Source organism: Colletotrichum paranaense (assembly GCF_030867605.1).
Source record: "Colletotrichum paranaense strain IMI 384185 chromosome Unknown Scaffold_11.1, whole genome shotgun sequence".
In the NCBI taxonomy this organism is placed as follows: Eukaryota; Fungi; Ascomycota; class Sordariomycetes; order Glomerellales; family Glomerellaceae; genus Colletotrichum; species Colletotrichum paranaense.
Genome location: NW_026848969.1, coordinates 48,998 through 66,937, shown reverse-complemented (window position 1 = coordinate 66,937; position 17,940 = coordinate 48,998). Strand labels below are relative to the sequence as shown.

Here is a 17,940-nt window from a genome sequence, read left to right as displayed (position 1 = left end):
CGCCAGGGAAAATTTGGTGCACGATCACATCGTACCTTGCCTACCTACGGATACACCACTTTATCCACCCCTTGCTACCTCACAAGCAGCAAGCCTCGAGAGTCCAGGGGCCATGGCGTTGGGTTTCAGATGGCGGTTAGCACGCTCAAGAGAGCAGAAGAGGGAGAGAAGAATCAGCCTTACTCTACAAAGGGTACTCCGTACACAATCTACCTCGAGGTTTGCTGGTCTTGGCCCGTTGTAGCTTGTAATTAACTCGAATAAACTTTTTGTGATGCCTTCCCAAATCGTCAAAAGATTGTCGCAGTCGACGACCGAACATGCCGTACGCTTTTTTCCTCCCAACTTTTTGGCTTTGGCACGCCGTTGCCCTACTCCAGTGTCTCTCTACTCTATCGAACCCAGGGCCCAACGTGGTCTCTCTTTTCTCCACGCACCACATGTCAAGAGAAACTCTCGAGAACTCCATGGTCTTCATATTAAGGGACCTGGTCTCCCGTTCCCGTCAACCTTAGTTTGTTGTCGTCTCCATCGGGTTGTTCTGGCAGCACACCGGCCGTCGTTAATTTGACATTTTGGTCCAATTTTGCAATAATCGTGTCCGCTCACTATTACACGAGTATCTCTCTCTTTCTCTCTTGCTCTGTCTCCCCTCTTTCTCTGTTGTTTTGCTACCCGTTTTGCCTCTTTCAAAGTCAAGATGAGCCGCGCCAGCAGTCGATCGTCAGACCGGCCGGCCTCGGCCGACCTCTCTGGCAGCATCTACCTCATCACCTCTGATGGCAAGACGCTCAAGCTTCCCATGCCGAGTAACTCGCCCTATGACCCGTTGAACTGGAGTTTGCCGAAGCGACTAGTCGCCATGGGAGTACTCATACTATACTCGATTGTTTCCATGCTGGAGACGCAAGCTGCCAGTTTAATGTACAAATCTCTCGCTGTCGAGTTCAACGGACAGGTATGATCTTCTGCTACTATCAGGCGGCGATGCCTCAAACCCAGCCGACCAGGTGCTAACACATTTCTCAGCAAGCCGACAAGTTTCCACTGAATATTCTCGTTTCAACACCGAGCACAATATTTCTCGGCCTCGGAGCATTTCTCTGGATACCCCTATCGGTAGCCATCGGGAGACGGCCAGTCTTTTTGCTAGCTTCGTGTTTTATGACAATCGCTACGGCCCTGGCTGCGAATGCCTCGGGTTTCTACCAGCTCCTCGGGGCTTTGAGTTTGCAGGGGTTCTCGGCCGGGTTGAGCCTGAGTGCGGTATGTGACGGCCCTTCTTTCTCCGTCCTTCTTCCCGGTGCTCGACTAACCTAAATTGTGTTTTCTGCAGTCCATCTTGATTGTCATTGACTTGACCTTCATCGACGAGCGCCCTAATGCTCTAGGCATGTTCTGGAGTATCGGGTGCGGCGGTGGCCTCGTGTCCCTCCGCATCGTCCCGGCACTCGCGGCCCCGGGATGGAGAAGCTTCTATACCGCTTGGCTCGTCCCTTGTCTCGCCGTATTCGTTTGCGCCTTCTTCTTCCTGCCCGAGACATACTTCGTCCGCCCAGCCGTTGCCTTTGACGGCCACATCCTCGTCCAGGGTGGTTCGGAAAAGGTCAAGATGTACGACGACTGGGAAGAGCTGCCAGGCGGAAAGACCAGCGAGGTAATCCAGCCCGAGGCTGTACCCGAGACGGTCTGGCAAGGCATGGTACGGCGATGGGGAGTGCGCAAAAGCGGTGCAGGGTTCCGGGAGATGTGGACATGCTATGTGCAGACGATGCTCTGCGCGTGCAATCCCCTCGTTTTCTGGGTCGCGATCCTTAACGCCCTCAACTTTGGCGCAATGATCTTCATTGGCGAAACGTACGCGGTGGTCATGTCCCAGCCGCCGTATAACCTCCCCGAGCGTGTCATCTCCATGGTCAACCCTGTCTCGGCGATCGGTTCCCTTCTCGCTTGGCCCGTGTCGACCATCCTGACTTCGCGTGTTGCCCGCCGTTTGACACTCCGTAACGGCGGGGTCCGAGATGCGGAACACTACCTCATCGCCTTTCTCCCGGCCGTCCTGGCTGGTGCGGGCAGTATCTTCTTGTACGGCTTCACCGTGCACTACAAATGGAGCTTCATCTGGATCTTCGTCTCCTACCTCATCAACGCCTTCAGCGCGGCTGCGTACGGCATCGCTTCAACGCTTTGGGTAACGGAAGCCTTTCCTCGGTGGGCGGCGCCAGCTATGGTCATTGTCGGCGGAGCGGGGTACATGTTGAGCTTTGCGACGAGCTACGCTGTTACACCATGGCTCAGGTCACAGGGCTACCTGGGTGCCAACTTCGAATTGGGCGCTATCCTCCTCGTCGTGGGTGGTGTTGCTGTGCCCCTTGCTTTCTGGGGAAAGAGTTTGCGACAGTACATTGATGGCCGGTGGGGTGTTTCGGAAGCTGGAGCGTTGCGTCCACAATAGGAAATCGCGGCAAACAGAACGTGAATGGAGTTTGCGTGTACCCATGTATGGCCCAGTCACTATCATGGGAGGTTGGTTATATTACAGCGTTGAGGCCCTATTTCCTTGGTTCGCGTAGCTCGTCAACGAGCAAGACCCGATCGTCAATGATAATCATAGTCACTAAGACTGAGTGTGGACCCAATCCTTGCGTTGTGATGCCCTGCTATATAGCTCTTGAGACATTGGTCAAGCTCAAACCATTCCAAGATCCTTATCTGGAGTAGTATGGTGATCAATAGTAGAGAGGAGGCTAATTGGCGTCCACTCCCCGCCGAGGAGATTTTGCTCCATGGCAAAATACGCATCTGCCCGAATGCGAGAAACACCGGCAGATGCTATGAGCGAAACCGACTCAGTGGGCGGGATCGGAGTCTCTAGAGTGTGCTCTGAGTTTCCGCCCCGGTAGAAGAAGTCACGTTGCTTCCGTGTGGGGAGCCGTGTCTGAACGGACCCGGGGTTGCTATCGAGCCCCAGCACAAGTGTCTCCTCTATTTCAACGGCGGAAGGATCGGCTGCGATGCTTTCGCAACTATGGGATGAGTGTAATGCCGTGGTGTGTGCCTCAGTGGCCAGAAATTGACTATTGCCAAGACCTTTGGATAACGGTTGTTGGAGGATTCTCAGACTCTCGGCGAGTTTCTTCATCTCCATGTCGTGGGCGAAGGTATCGCCAGAGCAGAGATTACCAAACAGGTATCGTATACTCGTGGTGTTTCTGAGCCAGTCGACAGGATTCACTGTGCAAGGCCACACATCCTTGGGGCGAAAGATTCGAACCAGGTCACATAGCTCTTGATAAGACGAATGCCGGGAGTAGGGAAACGTGATAACTCTCGGCAGTTTCCCGCTTAGCCCGTCTATTGCTGGTTGCGTGATTTGTGTGGATTGCTCCTCCAGGTGCTTCTTTCGACCAACTGCTTGGAAGGCGTCCATGATGGCCGCCTGATTCTTCTCTCCAAATGACGCAATATCGAGATCCAGAGAAAGGCTTCGCCCCGTTTTGACACCCGTTTCGAGGAACTCGGAAAGACGAAACTTTGCCTCTGGGGAAATATCCGCATCTTCGATGAGCTTCGAGACTGCCGTGATGTCTTCCGTTGACAGAGGGTCGAGCTCAGCGTCACGTTCTAGATCATCTCCGCCGCCGCCAACACCCACTTCAGCAATGTCAGCACCGCTCCTCAGATGCGCGATGATTGGCTGAATTGACACCACTTTTGAGTTTTTCACCGTGTTGCAGAGGTTTCCCCTCTCGCAACTATGAAGTCGAACATTCTCATCCCGGGTGAGGCACCCGGGGTGGGGTGTATTCCCACATACGTAGCCTGCCAGAGCAGGAGCTTCTGGACATAGATGAACGGAAGAGCTGAAGCGATCATTCGATACCTTGCTAGTGAGAGACGAAAAGATGCGCATCTTGTAGTCGTCGACATGAATGCGGGAATTGAGAGCTTTGGCCAGAGCTATCCAGACGTGTTCGTATCCATAAGTCCATGCTTGGATGTGGAAGACGGTGTTATCTGGGTATTGCGCTATTTTGCGGAGTAATTCTGCAATGCCCTCGGCCTTGGTCTGGAAGGGTATGTCCTTGATGAAGGAGGTGTCAAGGTAGATTTTATCGAGCGTCTTCATGCCAGAGGTGTACTCGATCACGGCTGGGTTCCTTGCAATCGTATTCACAAACCATGGCTCGCTCCGGATGTCGCCCGTGTAGAGTATGGCGCGATACGAATCCTCAATGAGGAACATAACAGCACCAGGGCAATGGTTTGCATCGAATAGCGTGACCTGAATGTGACTGCCTGGCGACAGCTCCAACGTGGTTGGGGTCTCCAGGGGTAACGGCTTGAGCAGATTCTTCAGATGCTTGTACGTCTGCACGCGTGCCTCGAGGATTCCTTTGGCGTGATTGATGCGACAAGGGTAACGCTCGAGACGGAGGAGCATCTCCCGAGTGGCTGCGGAGCAGTAGACGAAAGGAGACCGTAGGGAGTCAAGCCCAGCCAAGTGGTCACTGTGTATATGGCTCAGGAAACACGCGAGAGGCGGACGACGGTCTGGATGCTTCCGAAAGAAGTCAACTGTAGAATGGTAAGTGATATGCCGCGATACAGATATGCCTGGTTGTGCGAGGTGAATCCTGTGAGGCAGCAGGCTGATCGCTGTGTGCATTATTGGGCAGGGGATTTACCTCGTATGTCAGGGAACTCCGCGACGAGTCCGTTGAATGTCGACATGGTGCCGGTCCTTCATCATTCAGGCGGTAGTAAGACGAATAGCAATCATGCGATGCTGTTAAGAAGTAAGGTTGAAGTCGCGTCGGGAAAAGAAGGTGAAGTCACCTGAAAGATGAGCACACAACTCGCGAAGGAAGCTCCGATCTACTTCTGGAAGCTGCCAGCTGGTGGCAGCCGCTCCAAGTGGAGTCAGACGAGCCGGACGGCCCAGTCGGAAATAGTGGGTCGTCGCTCCGGCTCCGAACTCACAGATCCGGAGATCTTTGTACCTGAGTCTCGGTCTCGTGCTCATCCGCAGGAATTGCCTACATTCTCCCTGATAAAGGCCCTTAGAAGCTAAGGCCATATTCTGTTGAGTACACCAGATCAATAAGCGCATTTGGAGCCTGCAGGAGCGGGTGTGGATGCAAGACTCAGGCCAGGGTGCTCATTGTTGCACTTGGACGATGGGGCAAAGTCTCAACTCCGAAATAGTGGGGCTCAACTCCGGAAGCCGTTCGTCATGGTCAAGTTTACGAGACATCGACATCGACTGCAGCCGTATTTAGACCAACGCCTCCTTCTTCCGGTCTTAAGAGCAAGGAATTACTTTCAATCCTTCTCAAAATCGTCAATCTCACTTAAGAAGACCAAAGTCAAAGATGACCCCTCGAAGTGCAGAAAGAACACTCAACGTCGATAATACGGAGACGCACTCCTCATCTGATCAACCTCACGAGCCGTACACCATCTTCGATAAACATCAGAAAAGAGTCATTATATCTTTAGTATCGATTGCAGCCACTTGTAAGTCAAGCCAGCTATTCCGAAGACATTGGCTTCTCTGCTAACCTAGACCACAGTCTCAGGCTTCGCCTCAAACATCTACTTCCCAGCCCTCCCCACCGTCGCCGACGACCTAAGCGTCTCAGTAGAGCTCGTCAACCTCACAGTAACCACCTACCTCATATTCCAAGGTCTAGCACCAAGTCTATGGGGTCCAATCTCCGACGTCAAAGGCCGACGAGTCGCCTACTGCTGCACCTTTGTCGTATTTCTCGGCGCGTGCATCGGTCTCGCAGAAACCCAAAACTACGCAACGTTGATCATCCTCAGATGTTTACAGAGCACCGGTAGCGCGAGTACAATTGCTGTAGGCTCTGGGGTCATTAGCGATATTACGACGCGGCAAGAGAGGGGCGGGTACATGGGCGTTTTCCAGGCCGGCTTGCTTGTTCCAGTTGCCGTTGGGCCCGTCATTGGAGGTGCTTTGGCCGGATCTTTTGGATGGAGGAGCATCTTTTGGTTCCTTGCAATCTACTGTGCTGTATTCCTCGCATTGCTGTTACTTCTACTTCCAGAGACTCTCAGGTCTGTCGTCGGCAATGGTACCAGAACACCAAAGGGTTGTCTGGGAAAGTATCCCTTGATCATCTACCAACGGACCTCGGAGATATCATGGCATGCCAACAGAGCAACTTCAAATAAGGCACTTGTCAAGCACGTCGACATCACCGGACCCCTCCGGATCCTCTTCAACAGATGCGCTGCCCCTATCGTGTTCTTTCTCGCCGTCTACTACGCGGTATGGCAGATGAGCATCACAGCCATGTCAAGTCTTTTCAAGTCACGCTACGGCCTATCAGAAACCCACATTGGCCTGACGTTCATCGCAAACGGCGTGGGCTCCATGATCGGCACGCTAGTCACGGGCAAGCTTCTCGACCTTGACTATCAGCGTGTCAAGGCAAAGTATGACGAGAGCAACGACCAAGAAAGCAGCACCCTTACGGGCTCGGACACCAATGCGGGGTTTCCAATCGAAAAGGCGCGTCTTCGTCTCATACCAATCTTCGCACTTCTCCAATCCGTCTCCATTGCAGTCTTTGGATGGACGATCAACTTCCCTCGCCAGGTACATATCGCACTGCCCATCATCTCGACCTTCATCACGGGCTGGACCGCCGTTTCGACGCAGTCTCTGGTCATGACGTACCTCATCGACATCTTCCCCGACCGCAGCGCTGCAGCTAGCGCTAGCGTCAACCTCGCCAGGTGTCTTTTCGCCGCTGGCGGCACGAGTTTTGTGATGCCCATGGTGAGCGGGATCGGGGTGGGGTGGGCTTTTACTTTGTGTGTTGGGGCTCAGCTGGTTGCACTCATAGGTGCGGGGGTGCAGTGGAAGTTTGCCGCGCGGTGGAGGGGGGACATGGGCAATAGCTGATCAAGATCTTGAAGAAGGTACGACACATATGAAGTGTCTGGAAAAGTTGTTGACACGATCCAAGGTTGAGTAAAGCGTCCCTGAATTAGAGTAGACAAAAGAAAATGATATTTCCCCCCTTTTTGGACAGCCCATGTAGCAACCTGAAGATTTTATCTTGGTCAGCTGTCTCTCTCGGAAAAACAAATTATGAAGTCTCGCTGGAGGGACCGTAGCGTGAATCTGAAAGTCTCTCCAAGTAAAGGGACGTAGGAATTCAAGTGACTCATTGGTAGCAATGCGGAGAAGACCCGGAGGGTGTGACTTCAACTTGTTGGCCCCGTTGCCCCTCAGCCTGACATCGATGCATGGTGAACTCCCCAACTCTTATCAATCTATCATTACACAGTCCAAAGAGCTTTGATATCGGATAGCCCGGTGATCGAGTCACTTCAAGAGAAGTCAGCGGCAAGATCATTCTAATGCCCCATGATCAGCCTTCAATTAGGCATCTTCAAACCGCCATCCCTATCACTGATTACTTCTCTCTTGTAGTCGTAAACTTTCCTAACTCTAGGTACTGCTAGGATATTATACAACGACACCCTTCATTTCCGCCTTTGTATAAGTGTAAATCTGTTCGAAAGAGATTGAAGATACAGCGAGGTCTCGAAAGCACATCGACCATCCTCCACCGAAGAACGTCTTCTACTATAAGCTCAGCTCGTGGAGTTCTGGAAAGATGTAGAACTCTTCGAGCTTCGGTCTTGTGCTTGGGAGAGAGTGTAAAACTGTTGAACGCCCTATTCTGAATCCAATCTCAAATATATCGAGTCATGCGTATCGCCGTCTGACATGGAAAACTTTGCAAAGTGTTTAATATTGACTCAGCTTGAGCACTGTTAATCACAGCTGGAGGCCTCTCTAATCGACGAGTGACTTCGCTATCGCCTCTGGAGATATCGAAAAGGTCGTGGACTCCATCAAGAAATTCACTCGTAGCTCCACCAAGGTCTTGTCACGAGTCGTAAGAGAGTGAAGTCATGAGAAAAATCTTAGTCGCAAAAAGCACGATAATCGGCAGTCGATTGCACGACACAATTGACTCATGATGGATGAGGAAGAAACAGCCGGCAATGGTATTCAATGAATAGTCCACAACAGGTCGCCGAAGAATTAGAATCTCCACCCCGCGATGGGGCCGCGAAATCTGCAAAGACTTAAAAGCCACCCTCCGCTGTTTTCAGGACCATCATAATCAGGGTTCAATTGTGAGTCAAGTAGGCTGTGATATTTACGGCGTCAGGGTGGTGGCGTCAGGGTGGTGTAACTTGCGTGGCTGCGGAGAGAGTTTTCGGGTTGACGAAGACGTCAGCCAAAGTTGTCTTCCCTCAAGGCTCAAGGCCTCAAGGACCTGATAGCTTTCGACTTGTGAGAAAATGTCGTCGACTCGTGAAGCCATCTTCGCCGAACCCAGCAAAACGCACATGAAATATGTAAGCCACCGAGAGTTACAAATGGAATTACCCGCAATCAAGGACCTCAGGGTCGCCGAGCAGTCGGGGCCTGGTCTACCAAGGTCGTGCCACGCTCGTGAGGGTACGTGCCTCTTCAGCATATGAGCCCGTGAGGATGCTCGTATTTCGAGATTCTGATACCAAGCTTACTGTCTCTCTCATAATGATGCCGATTTCGATCAACATTGCCGTCCAGAAGCCGCTCCCCGGGGTCGAGCCTGACACGACTAGCACCAAGACGGTTCAGCGGCAGTCCATGCAACAGCCGGCAAATCGGCTCAGGTTCGACCTGAACTGCCGCTACTACGCAACTCGAGATGATATTCCCCAGTGCTTAACATCCTTGTGGAGGTATCTGCTTCTCCCAAAGCACCAAAAACAACTGGCAGGATGGGAGTTGCTGGGGAGAAGGTTGAGACGTGGGCAAAACATCGAGGACAAGACGCCGAAGATTGTATTTTTGGAAGTGAGTCAACTGGTTTCCCAAGCACGAACGCCCGTTCTCAGACATCACTGACATAAAATAGATGAGGTTTGCTCATATTTGGCTAACCTACGACCAAATGGGCGTTGCGAGACGTGCGTTTCTGGATACTATGGAAGCCCTTAGAGACATCATGTCAGGGTTGGCAAGGGCGAATGCCGACGAGCGAGGCACTCTCGATTGGAGGAAGGTTTTTTCGTTTGCCTGTCATCCTCGCATTGCCAGTGACTGTAAAAGGCCGTGGGGCATCGAGCCAGCAGGATATTACTGTCACCCTCTCGAACAGGGTGGGCCAAGTGGTAGTGCGCAGAAGGCAACCCAGGAGCTTCTCCTCAAGTACATGGAGGTATGCTTCAAACCCGGCCGAGTCTTGACTATGTGCGGAACGCTGAAAGAGCATGCTCAGGTGACAGATCCCGTTTGTGGAATGAAATTGGCGACGACCTCGAGTTCCGTCGCCCTTCGAGAGGCTCGCAGGCGAGTTGACCGGAGCGACGACAACACACAACCTCTCTGGAATGCCATTATGTTTTCTTCGGTTCTCGGGCCCAACCCTCTTCAGCTCGATGTTGACTTGGCCGTCTTCACAACAAAGAAGGTCGTCAAGTGGTACGACGAGCTTCTTTCCTTGTGTAAGGTTGCTGTGCAATCTCAAGGCATTGAGAGTCGAGTGGACATTGCGGTCACCCTTGCTAAAAAACTGCAAGTAGCGTCTGAACGGGGAGACGCCGCATCAGATAGAGTGTCAGTCACATCCGAGTCCGCGTCTGAGAAGACTCTCTGTGGTGAGAAAGATTGGGGTTTAGGCAAGGTGACTGTTGTTGAAATCGAGGATGTCAGGGATTCGGCGAGGTACGAGGATCGAGAGGAGCTGGCTCAGCCCAGAAAGGCAAGATGGTGGAGAAGAGTGCTGGCATCTTTCGTCACCAAAGTCCGGGCCTCGCATCGCCAACGGCAACAGGATGAGGCAAGCAAGCTCGTTCGTCGTTCATTGGAGATCAGCCGCAAAAGAACCGAGCTGAGCAAACGTGTTGTTGAGTGCAAGCCTCTTCCCGAATTCTACTTGAAAAGTCATCCAGGTAACTGACACCTATTGTAACCTACAGTCAGCGCCGAAGTCGAGCAACTACGGCTTACATCCAGGGGATTCATTCTGCAGCTGAAACTACAGACAAAATGGCGTCATGTCCAGGCAGTGGCGCAACGACCCGGTGTTACCATGGTCGAGGTTAGCAAAGTGACGACTGTCAATATTGACCACTTGTCGTGTGAGCGACGGCGGACGCAGGCGATCCGCGAGAAAGTGGGCAAATTGAACCGGGCAGACGATGCCATGATGCAGGGAGTAAGAGATATTTTGGAGCGCAGCAAGAAACTCAACAAGGAGCTCAAAAGCTTGCAAAAGGACCTGATGAAGTACGCCTATCGGTATGAACCCAGAGCAAGCTTGGGACGGCGGGGGACACTTGTATGTTGCGGGTGATGGCCAGAACGAGGGGTTGCATTTGGTGGAAAGGATTTGTGCATAGATGTGGCCAATCAAATTGAACTCTTCTTCCGACTTTCGATTTCGAATAGTGACAGCCAAACGGGCGTGTCACATCTGTAAATGCTGAGCATAGATTCATGGATGTGGGCTTTCTGACTTCTGAGTTGCTTCGAAAATAGTCGCTCGCGTGGGGGTATGTCCTTGTGGGCTCCTGAAGAAGCGCGTTTGCGGGGCTCAACGTTCTGGCAGCAGCAGCAGGGACAGCACGGACAGACCCTTGATGCAGACAGCGCGGCGGGGAGGCCTTGGGGCGCGCCGTTGGACGATCATCGCTGTGGCCACGATACCCTGCAGCCTAGGGCGTTTTCTCTGTCTGCCATTCTGTGCACAAGGCGACATGCGCAGGCCATGGAGACAGGAAATGGCGAAATAACCGGCTTGTCCATTTGGCGTCGTCACATTCTCCTATTTCGTTGAATGCTCTTGATCATTCTTGTTTCCCTCGTTCGATACTTCAATATTCGGGGATGTGCGCCCCTGAGATGAAGAGCTCGCCATGTGAAGCAGGAACAGCACGGTGAAGGCGGGCGTGACGTTTGCTGTGGTCATGGGACACGCTTGCGCTGCACGGTTCAGGCGGACGTTGCCGCTGAAGAAGGATAAAGATTCGATCTTGAGATAGAGTAACCGTCGACGGTGGTTTAGACTGTAGGCACGGTACAGGGGAATCTCGGGGAAGGCGCCTGTTATCCATCATCGGTAAAGAACAAGATAGACCGTAAGCCATCTGATCCGTAGCCATGAATGAGCCCGGGAACGGGAGCCCAGAGCGTTAGACTCCAGAGTCCAGACACCGGGCAGTTGGGCGCCAGACGTCGCGTGCCGGGGTCGTTTCGGTCGGTCTAGAACTGGCGCGTCCTTCGCTTGGGTCCATCATGTGCTTGGTCTATCGGGGCCATCTAACGAAATTGCCGTAGCCGCATTTTGCTCGAAACTTGATTCGATGGTCACTGTATACATGCCGACGAGCGCTCGAAAACGTGGCTACATCATGAGAAATGTAGACAAAGAAGACGAATAGAGGTATCAACGTAGGCCGAACCCTACGCCGAGTCCGAGGAGGCTGGAAGTGGGAGGGAGATAAGAAGGGCGCAGGCTCATTAACAAGGTCGGGCACCGCTGAATTGCCGGGTCTGCGCCAAGGCGGGGAAATTAAGGGAGAAAATCATAGTGAAATGCGGAATAGAGCAGAGAGGCAAAAAGAGGGGAAAGGTAAAGGTTTACGAGAGAGAGAGAGAGGTTCAAATCAGAGGGTCGACATGGGCAGGATGGGGGGAAGAAGTGGAAGATGCAAGAGAAATAAATGGAGGAGGACAGTGACAGCCAAGGGAATGGGGGGGACACTGGCGACTGCCAACTTTGAGCTTAAGGTACCTTAGGTAGGTACCCTAGGTGTGGTGAAGAATGGATGAAAGTGGGAAGGGGCGCAATATCAGGCCGTCTTGCCGTGTTTGATTCTTGATAAGACGCCCAAGAATCACGGGGGGGGGGGGGGGTCAAAACAAATTGTCTAGGCCAAAGAGCAGGAAGGACTTGGACCGTGTAGTCAGATTAGAAGGTAACTGAAAGTGCCTTCCTTACCTGAAGGAAGGGAAGGAAAGGAAAGGAAAGAAACAGTATTAGACGCAGCTGTCTAACTCTTGTGCCTTCCTTCCCTCCAACCTGGAAGTTCAATCACTGGCTGTCCCGCTCTTTCCTGTCTCTCTGCCTCTGCCTCTCTGCCTCTGCCTCTCTGCCTCTGTCTCTGCCTCTGTCTCTGCCTCTTTCCTTCCCGTCCCTCCATCTTGCCATCGCAGGTGAACAAGGTGCTCCTTCCATTCTATCCTCTCGCAAATTCATCAAAAAAGAAGGCAAGGCTTGACTCCATTCATTTGAAAGATAATTTAGTTAGCCGAAAGAAAATAAACAATACGAAAATCAATTCCCTTCACATCGCCCACGATGATCCAATATCCTAAACGTGTGTTCCGACACCGCTCCTCCCGTGCAAAAGGTGTGTGTGTGTGTGTGTGTGTGAAGACGTATGTGTGTGGTGTGTGCCCCTTGTGACCGTCCACCACCAGCACCACCGACCGCCAGCACTCAATCAGCCATATCCGCAGTCCTCCCCCTCTCCCCTCCCCTCGCGCCGCAACACGAAACCACGTCACCTCCCATCTTCTCTTTTCTCACAACAACACCTCGCCATTCCACCACTCTTCGTCGCAAACTTACCATTTTCCATCGTCCTTTGGATTAACCCAATTCTGCAGCTTCAGAAAGCTTTAACGCGTCACTTTTCCATCGTCTTTATCCAACCGTGAGTCTTTCAAAAAGTACCAACTTTGGCCCGTTTTTCCCGCCCATCGCGCCATCCGCCATTCGCCTTCAGGTTCCCCCTCCTCTCACGGATACTCTCTCTTTCTTCACGTCACTTTCTCACGAGCGCTATCACAACCACAACCTCTTCTTCTCGTCGCATTACATCTATCGCAATCGCGTCAATCTCGTAATCGTAAAGCAATAACTAACATTCCATCGCGACACCAGACCAAACGTCAAAATGGCACGTGAAGGAACCCGCTCCCAGACCGGCAACTCCAAGCCGCGTCTCTTCCCAGTCGTCGACACCGCTCCTGTTCGCAAGCAGAACACCACGACCACCACGACCGCAAAGAAGCCCAAGACTACTTCTACTGCTGCCAAGGCCGCGAAGCCTGTCGGCGTCACCAAGAAGAAGGCCACCACCGCCAAGAAGGGCCCTTCTGTCGCTACCAAGGTATGTTCATGAGACATTGTACATAACACGTGTGGGAGGCGCGCAACTCTCTCTCTCCTCCAGAACCACCTTGTAATTTCTCTGCTTCTTCTGGCGAGAATCTTGTTTTGGATTCGGTCCCATCATGTTGTGTTCTTGTCCAGCAAACCTGGGTGTCCAAGTCGCGCTTGCTACAAGAGATCAATTATTCTACCCCATCCCTACGATACAGACCTTTTTCTTGATAACTTTCTTGCCATTACTTGATGACTGAGCTTCAGCACTAACACACCTTGCGCAGGCCAAGTCGGTAGCCAAGAAGGCAGAAACCAAGGTGGCCGCGGCCACCAAGGCAGGGAAGAAGGAGACCAAGCCCAAGACCACAAAGGCAAAGGCGACCCCCGCCGTCGCAGCCTAAGTGTTTATCTTGACTGCTTCTCTCTTCGAAGCATGCCTGACGCATGAATGAGTCTCTCTCCAATCTTCAGTACGGCCGTGGCTTGCCAGTGTCTTTTCTCCTCCAAGATACCACCTTGATTGTTGTTGAGCGAGCGGACTTTTTGGACTTGCTATTTGTGACTTTGGGTTCTTGGGCGGGCGTCTTGTCTATCGGATAACTGCCTGTCTATGCGCGCCTCGTCCGCATGTTATTTTTTGGGAGGCTAGCTTCTCGTTATCCCTCTCTTTAGTGTCACGTTTGGGTTTCTTTCGGTCCATGGGGTGGAAATGCAAATAGGTAACTTACTTGTTGTGCTTGGGTCTGGGTCTCTGGGTTTGGGTCTGGGCTCGTCTGGTTTACTTCGCGTTTAGTTACTGCACTGCAGCTAGGACCGAACAGGGGTCCAATGGGGAACAGTCAATCATGGATGAAGTCGGTGTTCGTTGACATCTTTGGTCTCAAGCCTGTGTTGAAAAGTGTCCACGACATGTGGTTCTCGGCCTCACTGGCGCAAAAGATCGGTGTTGAGTGATTCGGACTCTTATGAGTGACAGCGTGTTCGAGCACGTTACTTGTCTTACCTCACAACGTAGCATAAGGAAGGCGTCTGGCATAGTCACACACTCATCCAATATAAACTGGCCTGACGCCATGGGCTTTTCTTACCAAGCGTGGTCGATAGCCAATGATCAAGGGTTAGTAGCAGCGGCCACCGAGAGGAATCGTTGGTAGTAGTATATTCAAAAGTATAACGAAAGTGGTATCAAGGTGCACAAAGTGTGCCAGTACGTCTATGACACTTTTCCAAAAACCCCATTGCCCCTTTTCGCCCCCCCCCCCCCCAATTTTTGGGTGGCATACAGCCTTGGGACCCCTCCTCCCCGTATCGAACCATCGTCGTTATGCCCAATAGGTTTATCCACCCAATGCCGCCGAACAAAAGTAATGCTGATGCTCCATAGTTTAACCAACCACAAGCGCCGTGTCCCCCATTACACCGACCAGTACAAGCTCCGTCAAAATCGAGAATGAAATCAGATGGGGAAGTTCAACTGCTGTTCCGCCCATGGGATGTTATAGTGGTTCTCCCAGTTGCGTCCGTTGCGCGGGCCCTCCTTGATGAGCTGCATCTCCCGGACTCCGCAAAACATGCCGTTGCGCCCCGTTCGCTCAACCATCTTCCACCCTTCCCGGCGTTGGTAAATCTCTTCCATGAAGCGTTGCCCTTCGACAACCTCTCTGTGAGGGTTCGGGGTCGGGAACCGTGAAAAGTAGGTAATGATCTCCTGCGGCAGGGCCATGAGCCGTTCCCAATGGCGAATAACACGTTCGAGGCGTTGTGTTCTCTTGCGATAGGCCACGCGCACGTATGGGTTCACAAAGACGCCCATGTCTGGCTCTCCGGCCTTGTCTGCGACACTCGTAACATCGGCAAGGAACAGACAGCATTCGCAGGCGTCAAAGTAGACCTCGGGTTCGTAGCGGAATCGGACTGGTGTCGTGGTGTTGTGAGGGTGATCTGGGTTAATGACGTGGTGCGCAATAGCTTGCCAGTCTTTCGTCGGCAGCTTCTTATCCACGTTCTGGATGTACTTGGCTTGCATGGCCACCATTCCACCCCAGCAGCTCTTGACGGGGACCGCATCTGTCTGCGAGAGCATGGCCTTGCGTGAGATTGCCTGGCCCTTGTTGGTGAAGTAGGGGAAGATCGGGATGCCGTTGGAGTACCCTTCAGCATCGCGCTGCGCATAAAGGTCATACTCGAGGAAAGGGTTCCAGTCATAGTCCAAGGAACATGCCGACAGGTAGTGAGCTTTGCCGTCTTCGCCCGCATTCGTGTTGAACAGTAGATGAGCGGCGTCTACCGGCGCAAAGAGCGCGTCGTTGAGGAACAAGATCTTGTCATACTTGACAATCCCTGCATCCGTGTCGTACTGGTCCAATGGGTAGAGCGCGCGGTTGCGCATCTCGGACAGATACGCCAAGCGTTTCAACCTCTGTGTTCCATCAGGCATGGTGACATGCGGGAAGACGTTGTAGTCGACCTGACCCTCGCTGACGATCTTGTGCTTGCATGGCACATTTTTCTTAAACTCCTCCAGAGCAGCAGTACCCAAGTCACCACTGTCATTTTCGTAGATGCTAAGGAATGTGTTGTCCTCGCCAATCATGTGGATTAGGTCCAGTACATTCTTGGCCCATTCTCCCCCTGCAATCTTGCCCTCTGGGTCAAACAAACTGACGGCAATGAATACCTTTTCGTTTTGCATATTGGCGCAGCCAGAAAGGCTGTCGGACACCAGACATCTTTTTCTCAAATTTTTGTAGTGCTTCGGATGGCGCGTGTACGACGGGAAGAATATCGGTGTTGCAACGATGATGAAGAGTATGAACATGAACGTATATCGGAGTAGGAGTCGCGGGAGGGATCGAGGTTGTCGACGGAACTTTCTCAACAATGACTTTGGCCGTCCTTTAAGCCATGCAAGCAGTGTTCCTCGTTGCCTCCGGCGCGAGATCGAGGTCGAGCCGGGCAGCAATGGTTCCTTGTGTTCGTCATCGAGGTCAAAATCTTCTACGGATGATGAAGACCGCTCTTCAGCGAAGGCAAATTCCCCTGATTTCGGCATTGCGGTACTTTTGTTCGCGCCAATGAAACAAGGCTCGGTTCGAAGGGATCGTGGCCGTATCCGTCGTCTTCGTCGTTGTCGGCTCCGTTATACAAATATGTTTCTATATGTAGGTTCTAAAGGGCATCACTGTGTAAGTCTATGCAAAAGTCGTATGCCAAGACAAAACTCACGATGATATTAAAAGTCCAAAAAAGATTCCCGTTGGCCGTGATCGAAAATGGATGTTGCAGCAGCTACGCAGAAGCAAGGTGTCAAGTCTGGCCGTTTTCGAGTTTTGTTTGGAACATGCGCGGTCAGAGGATCCAAGATCGGACGACGATTGCAGGGCTTGGACTGAAGACGAGCTGACGTTGTCTGAGCAGGGGAACAGGCCCAACGGGTCTCCTTGGCAGAGATGGGGAGGGGGGGACTCGGGAGCAAGTCGAGGAAACTGAGGATTAAACTAAGGTAATAAGGTAGACCAGGAGAAGAAAGAAGATGGGGGGATAAGCATTACAAGAATGGTAGCGGGTTCTTGACGAAGCACAGGAAGGGAAAGGCGTGGAGGCGTGTAGGTCTGGAACGACGGCGAGGAGGAACCAGGACGAAAAAGGCTTCGAGGAATGGGCTTAGAGTTTGGGATCGAGTTTGGGGGCAGACCAAACATCAGTCCGGCCCTGCCCCAAAGGCAGCCACAATTCCATAGCAGACGACCCACGGTCCATGATCCACGACGGCCCACGGCCCACGGCGATGACGGCCACCGCTAGAGGTTGGCCGGGGACACGACACTTCCGAATTGGGAGCAGCATTGTGCGATTAGGGATGGTCCATGAGGTAGCTCATGGGGCCAGTGACAAGACCTGATGGCCCATGGATGGATGGACCATGGGAGTGAGAGAGACGGGGACCTGAGCTACACAATGTAGATTGACCCATAATCTTTCTGCTCCGTAGTTGTACAGACCATTTGTACACTCTGTACGGATCTGTATTTGTACAGTCGTTGCGTAGAGGCGTAGAGGCGTAGCGTGCGGGTGGAGAGTGTATCCTAGGCGTGAACGTGGGAATGGCTGGCGAGGTATGCGCAGCCGCAGATGCTAGGGCAGACGCAACATGGCGACAGCTTGACTCGAGGGCGGCATGGGTTGGGTCGGTGCCATCGGCGGTAGACAAAGGGGGCGCGCCGCGCGCAGTGTTTGCGTGGTTGCCAACTTGCTTGCTTGGTGCCCTGTTGAGCGGGAGTGGGTGCAGGGGAAGGGGAAGCAAGCGCAGGACGCATGTCGCAGGGCAGCGTGGGGACGCAAACCCTCGACGGCTTCGAAACTATGTTTCTGTTCCGGCAATGCGGCGCCATCCTGGTCTGGACCTCATACACTACTTTGTACGCAGTGGTAGTGGTGGTGGTGGTGGACTGCCGGTGGGGCGACGCAGAGAGCAGCTTCGCAGCTTTGGTTTGCTTCATCCATCGTTTTCATGCAGAAGCGTCGATGGGAAGACGTGCGCCATTGGCCAGGAGGAAGCGGTGGTGGTGAACCGTTGGGGTATGGCGGATTTGCCCTCAATCGTTCAGGCGTACGGAGTACTAAGGTAAGGTAGGATGGCTTTGGGCCGACATTTTGCAGGAACACTGGAGGTGATGCCGCTGGGGAAGAGACTCAATGGATGACGATGGCCAGGTTGGGC

General features: G+C 52.7%; 6 protein-coding genes across 6 annotated transcripts; 4 read left to right on the top strand and 2 right to left on the bottom strand.

Moving 5' to 3' along the window:
• Positions 1–700: 700 nt before the first annotated feature.
• CPAR01_12341 (major facilitator superfamily transporter) lies at positions 701–2,455 on the top strand (the record flags this gene model as incomplete). Its single annotated transcript, XM_060496598.1, has 3 exons — positions 701–958; positions 1,030–1,266; positions 1,337–2,455. The coding sequence occupies 3 exons, from the start codon at positions 701–703 to the stop codon at positions 2,453–2,455; spliced, it is 1,614 nt and encodes a 537-aa protein (XP_060344131.1).
• Positions 2,456–2,849: 394 nt separating this feature from the next.
• CPAR01_12340 (artemis protein) lies at positions 2,850–4,734 on the bottom strand (the record flags this gene model as incomplete). Its single annotated transcript, XM_060496597.1, has 4 exons — positions 2,850–2,871; positions 2,949–3,654; positions 3,814–4,578; positions 4,689–4,734. The coding sequence occupies 4 exons, from the start codon at positions 4,732–4,734 to the stop codon at positions 2,850–2,852; spliced, it is 1,539 nt and encodes a 512-aa protein (XP_060344130.1).
• A 641-nt stretch (positions 4,735–5,375) lies between these two features.
• Positions 5,376–6,937, top strand: CPAR01_12339 (major facilitator superfamily transporter; the record flags this gene model as incomplete). The annotated part of the gene is made up of 2 exons (XM_060496596.1): positions 5,376–5,520; positions 5,577–6,937. 2 exons carry the CDS (start codon positions 5,376–5,378, stop codon positions 6,935–6,937), a joined length of 1,506 nt encoding a protein of 501 aa, XP_060344129.1.
• Positions 6,938–8,355: 1,418 nt separating this feature from the next.
• Positions 8,356–10,004, top strand: CPAR01_12338 (uncharacterized protein; the record flags this gene model as incomplete). Its single annotated transcript, XM_060496595.1, has 3 exons — positions 8,356–8,515; positions 8,565–8,899; positions 8,961–10,004. 3 exons carry the CDS (start codon positions 8,356–8,358, stop codon positions 10,002–10,004), a joined length of 1,539 nt encoding a protein of 512 aa, XP_060344128.1.
• Positions 10,005–13,008: 3,004 nt separating this feature from the next.
• Positions 13,009–13,621, top strand: CPAR01_12337 (uncharacterized protein; the record flags this gene model as incomplete). Its single annotated transcript, XM_060496594.1, has 2 exons — positions 13,009–13,224; positions 13,505–13,621. 2 exons carry the CDS (start codon positions 13,009–13,011, stop codon positions 13,619–13,621), a joined length of 333 nt encoding a protein of 110 aa, XP_060344127.1.
• Positions 13,622–14,676: 1,055 nt separating this feature from the next.
• CPAR01_12336 (uncharacterized protein) lies at positions 14,677–16,272 on the bottom strand (the record flags this gene model as incomplete). The annotated part of the gene is made up of 1 exon (XM_060496593.1): positions 14,677–16,272. One exon carries the CDS (start codon positions 16,270–16,272, stop codon positions 14,677–14,679), a length of 1,596 nt encoding a protein of 531 aa, XP_060344126.1.
• Between the last annotated feature and the right edge of the window lie 1,668 nt (positions 16,273–17,940).